This window comes from Pelmatolapia mariae, linkage group LG14 (genome assembly GCF_036321145.2).
Source record: "Pelmatolapia mariae isolate MD_Pm_ZW linkage group LG14, Pm_UMD_F_2, whole genome shotgun sequence".
NCBI lineage: Eukaryota > Metazoa > Chordata > Actinopteri > Cichliformes > Cichlidae > Pelmatolapia > Pelmatolapia mariae.
The window spans coordinates 11,439,129-11,448,560 of record NC_086239.1 but is presented as its reverse complement, the minus strand read 5'-3'; the positions used below and the strand labels follow the sequence as shown (position 1 = coordinate 11,448,560).

Below are 9,432 nucleotides of genomic sequence, written 5' to 3'. Positions count from 1 at the left end.
TTAATCTGGCATTACACATTTCAAGGTCTTGAAGAGATCACTTTCAGTGACAAGATGATATTATCTGGCTTTGTCCACAAACCCCCCAAAATCTGACATGGAATAGTTTCTGCATATCCTCAAGCAAGTGTATTGTGAGCTGTAGTAGAAAAAGATTTGTCCAAGTGAAAAGAGTAAGAAAATTATAGAGAGAATATGATTGGGTGAGCTTTGTTTTGTAAAAAAAAAAAAAGAAAAGAAAGAAAGAAAGAAAAAAGAAATAAATACATTTTAAAAAATGAGGTATTGTCTTTCAAATTAAAGTAATTCCTATCCTGTCATTTCCCAAATTGCTGTAAGCGTATTCATTCATTCTCAGCCATTTGCTTAACATGTTTCAACAGATTAAAATAAAATATAAATGCACCATATTGGATGGGCTACGGAAAAATGTGTGTTGCTGAAGGCTGCTGGGGTAAACCAGAGGTAAAGAACCCGCTGTGATTGTTTTGATTGCAAGCAGATCATCACAGTTTCCTCTAGTTTTTTGCACAAATTGTCCCAAAATAGTAGCCCAGTGGTCGTACAGCTTCAAAAAGTGTGACGCTTTCAAAAACAAGTTATACCTCAGCCGTGCAGCCAACATGTTTAACAAGGTGCAACTCTTACTTTGAAGGCCAAAGATCTCAACTTCAGTTTGTGTTGCTCCTTTTACATTTGCACTACAGTTTGGAGAGCAGCTGGCCAGTGTTTGCAGATGAGTTTTCCACTTTAGTTTAAACTACTCGCCCCAATATGCTAGCGGTAAATAAGCAATCACAAAGGGCAGTGGTTAGTCACAGGTCTCTGGACCTGTGTGACTGGGGCTTTAGCAATCATTTTCTGTTTTTGTTATAAAGGACGAATTAATTTAAATCAAGTGGTTACATTGAGCAAGAGCTATCAGCTTCCACTTGCAACCTGTGAGATAAGCTGTAAAAGCTTTGGCTGCTGTTGTAGTATTATTGCACTATTGCCTGCTGTCAGGTAATACTAATTTTTCTTCTAACAAGTGGCTGATGGTCATCGACTGTGTGACTGTAATCATATTCACTTGTTCCATGATTGTCACATGTTCAAACTGGCACTGGCAGGCAAGTTAAAGTCACATGGTTGGGGGTCACGTGTCTCAGAGAGACAAAGACAGAGAGCGTGTCAGCAGTATATATATGTCTGACTATATAATTGGACAAGAAGCTCCTGGCATGTGCCATAAGCTCACCCTGACAAGACTCAGACATTTTGCTTGTTAGCAAAGCTCACAAAGACAGGTTTAGGCCTTTGGGGGTGGGGGGTCTTGTTACTGTGGCAGGCAGCATGCAACACTGATACCCGCTGTCATACACCAACAGCAGCCAAAGCTCTTCCATCTTCCATCACAGAAAATTTTCCCTCATCCATGTATGTAATGGATAATTAATGGCAGTAAAGAGAACCATGCCCTACCTGTTCAGTAACGTCATGTTCCATGTTAAACTTAAGAGAGCTGAAATTAGTTTGTTTATATTTCCCACCATTTTTTTAAAAAAAAAAGGAACAAACAGCATCACTGCAACTACTTTCTGTTTGCATGACGTGCACAGTGTTGGTTACAGTGGGTCATTACAGCTAATCTTATCACAACCTTTGGCAGACCTCCAGCCAACACTTTCTAAACTGGTTTCCAAGGCAACCCCAACGAGCAGGACCAATTAGAACTGACAAAGGATCCGCAAGCATTAAACTGCCTGGAGATTAAAGGGGGAGACGACAAACACAACAAATGATAGGTGGGATATGTCTTTATGTATGTGTGTGGTGGGTAATAGGGGAGCACAGTGACTTCGGATGCACCTGTAGGCTCACTTGTGTCTGCTTCAGTCTTTCCATTGGGGGGAGATGCGGGGGTGAATTTAATTAAACCAATTTCAATCCTTCGTTCTCCCTATTTGGTTTCTTTCTCTGTAGGACTGCTGGGTGTTCGTGTGTCAGTAGAGCTGCAGGCAGGAAACCAGATCAATAAGAAATAGTTTAGAGAGACCAGTGTGTGGTTAGTTTTTTTGTTTTTTTGTTTAGGGCCATCAGTCGAACACTGTGGCCTCTGAGCTGCACATCAATCACAAACCATGCTGTGTGTGCAGAAGGTTTGTGTGTGTTTGAGATTGATTTGACAGCCTTTGTACTTCAGCAGGGGATCAACTTTACTGAATAACTGACACCCATGATCCCCTGGTGTTGGTAGGTTGTTGGATTTCTGTGTCTATTGGAGTTCAAATGTGTGTCACACTTCTAAATCGATGACCTTTCCTTTAAACCCTTTTAGTGCGCGCCTGTGTAAGAGTTTTATTCACGGAAACAGTAACCATATGTTCGAAATCGAAAGTAAGTGTTTAATGTAAAAATGTCAGCTCAGTGCACTCATAGACCGTGTGAGAATCATTGACATCAGCCCGACACTCCCTGGTTTGTGACGTCCCTTTTAAAAAAAATGTAAATCCTATCTTAGCATTTTTTCTATTGCCATGTTGGTTTGTAAAGCCAAAGTGAGGGACAGATGTGACTGAGCACACGCACAATGTGTCCACTAGTCAATCATGTGGTAGCCAGACTTTAGCATTAGCTAGGAAACCAAACATAATTAATTATACTAATTAAACTTGAACCATACTCGCATTCAGAGAGAATTTGTTTAAATCAGGTGTCTGTGAAGGTTCTCAGTCATCCAGGTCATCGTAGTTGTTAAACCTGGCCCCACCCTATCATGTGAATTCCTGAGGTCAGAATTCACATGATAGGGTGGGGCCAGGTTTAACAATGAGCTCACCCGAAACCCTGGCTGATTAGGTCCCACACCCGCTTTCACACCTTGGCTCATGTGATTAGAGGATCACCAGGGGGTCCTTTGTCCCTCTTTGGGGGGATACTCCCACTGGGTTTAAATCTGGGACTCTCGGCCATTTGACCTTAGAACTGAAGAAGCTTCTCGGATGAGAGGTGAAACGTCTTCAAGCAACTTTAAGAAGTCCAGACGCTTTTCTTTCCAAGCTCCTTAGACTTTAAATCAGGTGAATTGTATTGCTTTGCCTTTTTATGTAGAGAAATCAACCCATCTTGTCCTTTCAAACCCAGCAAACAGTCACCTGCTGCTCTGAGTGGTAGCAAAGCTGTTAAAAGTATGACCCTTTCGCCTTTAAAGTAAAAATTGCGATTTTTGAAATGTGTTGATTGCCGAACAGAGGCACAACTTTTACTTTGAAAGCGACCAGTCTCCATTTCCAGTTTGCATCTCACTTTTGCAAGTTTTGCTATCCCTCAGATTCTAATGAGGGCTTGCAGACAAATCGCAAACTATACGCAACCATGGAAATCTGCTAGCAACCAAAGCAACTGCAGTTGCACCCTGTTTGCAACCATTTTCACAAAGCAACACCCTGTGACAACTTACCAGCTGCTCTGGTAACAGCAAAGATTAGCCCTCTCTCACTAAAGAGCAATTAACTGTTTTTGTGTTTCAAAACAATTTCAGTGTGGCAGCTATTTGATGGAAGAGGCCCACAGGTTCCTAAATATTGATATAGAGAACAAAAAGCAGCTATTTCCCAGCTAATGATAACTGTTATCTTTATACTATTTATTAAATCAGATCAAGTCAGGCCTTAAAATCAGACCATAAAAGACATTTTTTGTTTAAGTTACAAATAATGAGGTCAGCATATGTAACTGTAATCCCCATGTGCGAACAACTTTGTTTTTAAAAGTTTTTCTCCTCATGTGCGGAGCTGATGTAAGCTTGGATTTCCCTGTATAGAAACCAAGCCTTTAAAAGAGGGAAGCCTTGAAAATGAAGGAGGTTAATCAAGGCTCTTTAGGCCTAGGATTTATTTATCTATTTTATTTTATTTAAGTAATTCCAAGCTACTAATTCAGTCCTGGAATGACAATATAGAGCTTAAGCCTACATATCAACTTTAATTGTTATGAGCTTGATTTTAATATACTGTAAATATAATAAAATTATGGGCCAGAACAGTCGTATCAGAAAAACAGACACATTTAATCAATAATTCAATAATAAAGGTTTTTTTAAATGTAAAAAGCATGTGATTGTATTTTATAAACTGTACATCATGTGTCTGTTTGTGACCTGTGCATTTCTGCTCCTGCTGCCACTACCGATGAGTAAAGAGCTTACCTTGCCCCAGGCCTACCTCTCACCCCTCCATCCTGTGCTCCTTCCTCATTCATATCCTTTTCCAACAACTATTTCTGTGATCCTGTGGTCCGTCCTTCCTGCCTTTGCCAAAACAAACATTTGCCTTCTTTTTTATTTTCAGCTCGAGTTTCTCTTTTGTCCTTTTTGTTTATTTATTTATTTTTTGTACCTTTTCTTAATAAGATTGGAGGAGATTGGGTGTAGTCCTCTCCATGGTAACGCTGTTTCCCATTCTTACACTCACTGTCGCTGTCTCTCATCACATAATTCTGCCCTACCCTTTATCGCTGCGCCCGCTCCCTATATGCGCTCTCCCCTTACCCTCCCCTTCTCTCTCTCTCTCTCCTTGTCTCCCTTTCTCTCTCACATATGCACACACACACATACACTCAACCTCTCCTCTGGTCCACCGGTCTCCTGCTAATGCTGCACCGTCCACTGACTGCGAGATGTTCAGTCCAGCTTGTAAAGGATCTGCAGGGGAGCCGAGGTAAGGCTTTCACCCTCGTCTCTTCTGGAGCTGAGATGTTACTGCTGCTGTTGTTGGCTGCTGACAACTGCTAACTGAGAGCCAAATGCCTGATGGGAAGAGCATTAGTGTGTGAGTGTTTGTGTTTGTGTGTGTGCTGATTTGTGTGAGAACTCATCAGCTGGAGTAACAGGCTTTTTGTTTGTTTTTAGGTTAGGTCTGGCACTTGTGATCTGCATACACACACACAGCAAAGGGAAGTGATCGTACTTCCTTTTATATTCATTTATTTGTGCTCTTTTTTATGTCTTCTTAAACTTGGGAGTATGTTGTTGTCTGCATGCGTGCAGGGAGTCTGCTGAGAAAGAGCCTCTGGAAATCTGATGGCACGCAGATATTCTTCCCTCCAATGCAGCAACAGTGCTGCAATGTCTTTTTATGGTGGTGCACTCTCTGGCGGTTTATGACACCATGTTGTGTTTACGCGTGTGTGTGTGTGTGTGCGTGTTTGGGGGATGGTGAGTGGGGGCATGAAGTTCTGCATATGTGAGTGGGTGGACAAGAACAGTGCTTCTTAATATTTTCATAAATTCATCTCACCAACATTCATGCCACAGGAGGAAATCCAAGGCAAGCGATAGACGCTCAGCCATTCAAACACTCAAAAAACAAACATGTTTGATCTTTTTGAGTAGAAGAAGAGGAAAATAGGAGCACCTGAATCATTTCTGAGATGTTACTTTCTGACCTGTTTGTCAGTCAACAGGTACGAGTCTTAATGTACTCATGACTTTTCCAACAATGTGCTGGTGGGAACTCATTTGTGCTCATGTGTATATACATCACAGTGTATGTGTGTGAGTGCAATATGGAAATGTGATCCCTGCTGAATGCAGTGCTAAAGGAGAAATGCAATAATAATATTAAAACCATTACTCTTTGTCCCTAAGATAATATATTATAACATTAGGCTCTCAACACCTTTCAAGACATCTCACAAGCACAGAGGGTTTCCATTGTGCTGTAATAGTAAGGAAGGAGTAGATATGCAAGCATCATCTGATGAAGAAATGTGACGCATTTCTGTTGTTCCTGCAGGATACTTTGTGAGGTGCAAGATATTATGTGCCTTTTGCGTGCTGTTCAGATGGAGGGGGTGGGGGGGGTCTTCTGGTACCAGCCAGCTAGATTTCGCTATCACCATGATGGCACTCTGGGAATTTAAAAAAAAGTTATGGCAGTTGAATGTGTCAGATGTGGACTTACAGTAGATGAGGGTTTTTTTTCCATGGTGTTTTGCTGCTGATGGTTATGTCTTTTAAAAAATCTTTTTTTTTTAATTTCACATCCCTGGGTGAAAGCAGAGACACCAGTGCCCAACACACAAAAGCTCCTTGGTTCGAGAAGGCACAAATCCCTGCTATGGTTTTGTCGGGAAAGGCGTCTGGTGTAAAAAAAAAAAAAAAAATCTGCCAAACCAAATGTGTGGATCCATCTGCTGTGGGGACCCCTTGTGAATAAGGGAACAGCTGAAAGACGCTTTGGCAGCAGTGACACCGTCACAGTGTTGCTTTGGCCAAACAGTAATCCAAACCTTATTTTTTTTAAAACACAGAAGAGAAAAGCAGCAAATATTTTATTTCTTCATATTTTTGTTTATTTAATGATTACAGTTCTACTTCTATGTACACTTTAATCTTTACTCATTTAGTGTACTACCTTCTGATTCAAGTTGGGTGGCCAAGATTCATACCCCCAGGTCCTCTGGCTGGATAAACAGTTAAGACGATGGATGGATGGATGGATGGATGGATGGATGGATGGATGGATGGATGGATGGATGGATGGATGGATGGATGGATGGCCCAAATCTACAGTTACTGTATGAAGATTTGGGCCATGAAGAATTATAAGACCACTGGGTAATGCATTTTTGTCATGAGCTGTGCCTTCAGCTGAACCCCACCCCCCACCCCCAGCCCACTCCTGTTATGAATGGTCAGTGATGGCAGACTTTGGGATATTAATAGCTTTGGAGCTTCAGAATCGTCACATCAACCAAAAAGAGACTCTTGACACAGCAGTCCCAGACTAAAGCGCTTTACAAATCACAGTTCTGCTGTGTCAAGTGGACGACTGGTCCTGCTGGCAGCATTTCATGCAATCCGCTGATGATTCAGTTCAAAATACATGATGGCTAATCTGTACCTCCAGGATTTGTCCCATTTTCTTTGAGCAAACACACCCTACACACTGTGCATGCAGACGAGCTTACAGCGAGTCAGTGTCAGTCCTTTGCATTTAGGAGGTTTTTTTTAACCTTCTTTCAAAACAGTGTTCAGTGTGAATAGTTACTGCGTTTAGTTCATCTGTTTTAATCCCATTGGATTTAAAAGGGTTTATTTATCATGCCCATGTTGCCTGTCTCATATCTTTTGTCCCCATATTATCTTGAGCAGACCAATTGACGGCTGTTAAAAATCAACCAACACCACTCAGAGACTTTCTTCTATCCTCACAGAACTCCTGTCCTATTGTCTCTCATCTCCTCCTTCCTCTGCCCGTCATTATCACATCTATGAATCCCTCAATCTATCAACATTTCACATTCCTCTCTCTCTTTCTCCCCTCTCTCTTTTTTCCCAAAAGCTTTGGAAATACCAAGATTTCTGCACTGATTACTCACCATGTGTCCGGATCTTCATCCGGGTCACAGTCATCGATAGTCTCACTAAACTGGCACATATTCATCCCCATTTTTTTCTTTTTAGAACACTTGAGTAATATCCCTCATTGCAACCTGTATAGAAGTCAACTTGAATTCTTGAATTGAATAATTGATAGACCCTTGTTTAGCAGCACAGTATAGTTTCCTGTGGCGGTTTTTTGAGATTTGCCAATTATTTAGCCCTGTCTTCCAGTCAGTTCATGAATATTTTCTGAATGTTTTGACTGAACAGCCCTCTTCAGATTTAACCCCCCCAAGATGTCCCTAAGTTTCATTTACTTTTTTGGTTTTTTATATCTCTTTTAACCATTTGCTGGTGTCTTCTTTGTGTGTTTAGGGGAATTTTTCCTTACTGACCACAATACATTTAGCCCCCAACCATGATGATCCCTCCACCATGTTTTACTGATTCACATTGCCCTTTCCCTTCAAACGTGGTGCATACATTCTCACCAAAAAGATCAAATTTTGGCTCATCAGCATTTTCCAGAGAGGTCTTTAGCACACATCTGATATTCTCTATGTTTTGTTTTGTTTTGTTTTCCACTGAAGAGTAAGATTTTTTCTTAGTTGTGTCTTTCTATTAGCACTATTCTTATCGAGTGTTTTAAACGAGTTACTTTGATAAGAGTTTTCACCTTCTGTAATATTTGTAGGACGTGCTCCTCAGCAGAGTAACAACAGTCCGGGGTTCCCTCCATTTGTACACATTTGGTTCACTTTTGTTCATACTAGAAATCCTTTTGTAGCTTTTTCCAACTTTGTGCATTGTTGTAATGCATCATCTACCCAGACTCTGACATTAACCAGACTATGTGTGCATTTATTTATAGCAAGGGGCGATCTCATCTCCCTAGCTTTTAGAGAAGTTGTTAGCACAGAGATTCTCTTTTATTAGCATGAGTTCAAATTCAAGTCCAGCTATGTGATTTTTTTTTTATAGAAAATGGTTTTATAAAATTGAGGCTTAGATGAAGATCAGACCGAAGTTGATCAAAAAACTCATGATTCCAAAAAGTGTTTCGAGACTGAATTTTGCACCTTCACTCCACTTGAACTCAGTTGTATTTTACTATTTTTCCATCGTGCTTTGGTTACAGTTGAGAATTATTTAGCCCTCAGTAAAGAACGATTACATTCTTCCTGTTTATTCCCTTACCTTCTTTGCTGATGAGATCAGCGCACACTTTAATACAGAAACACATGAGTCATCAGTTGCAGAGGGGATTTGCGTTAAACTTCCTCAGCCTGTGTTTGCATTTGTGTGTTCCCATTTAGTGGAAAATGAAATGCAGTGAGGAAATTGCCATGTTCTCACAGCACACCTGATTAAATTGCTTTTTTGTAGGCTGAGCAATTGCACTTGCCCCTGGTTGGTGTCTGGTTCTGTTTGCAGAGCCTTGTGTGTTTGGCGTCACGGACAGTAACGGGAAGTATGTGAAGAAGTGGATTTTCTTTTTTCTGATCAATGTTGCCGAATAATGGGATTAAAAAAAGGAATGATAGCACTGTGTCACCCGTGGGTGGAGGAGGCGCAGCACGTGCGCACATGTCACAGCTTATTAATTTGAGCGCATGAATGTGTGCATGTGTCGAAATTTATGAATGCATGAATGTGCGCCTGTGCACATGCGATGCCTGCTGTTTATGGATGTGCGCTCTCATCTCTCTGTGTGGGTGAATTGGAAGAGTGGGTGTATGGGTGGGCTCGCTGTCATTTTTACTAAAATCCACTAACAAAGCGATGAACCATGGGGGGCAAAAATGGGAAAATAAAAATAGAATAGAAGAAAAAAGGAAGGTTTATTGCACAGAGACCGACTCAAGAAGGAAATGAAAAATATATCTACCTTCTGCATATTTCTTCAATAACAGTTCATATTGAGGGGGTTCCTAATGATCAAATAAAGTTTGTTAGATTTTTATCATATATTGAATAAAGTATGTTATCTTGGGTTCTAAATCAATTCTGTTAGGTAATAAAGTGCATTGAGCTCCATTACTCACCTCATGTGTTTTAGGCAA

The 9,432-nt window shown here is 40.8% G+C and overlaps 1 protein-coding gene across 1 annotated transcript in view; it reads left to right on the top strand.

The window, feature by feature from the left end:
• Positions 1-4,589: 4,589 nt before the first annotated feature.
• Positions 4,590-9,432, top strand: part of rap1gap2a (RAP1 GTPase activating protein 2a) — a 94,492-nt gene continuing 89,649 nt past the window's right edge. Inside the window, exon 1 of the mRNA XM_063492788.1 lies at positions 4,590-4,700. Coding sequence (XP_063348858.1) covers positions 4,660-4,700 — 41 coding nt within the window. The 5' untranslated portion in view covers positions 4,590-4,659. The remainder of the gene's footprint in view (positions 4,701-9,432) is intronic.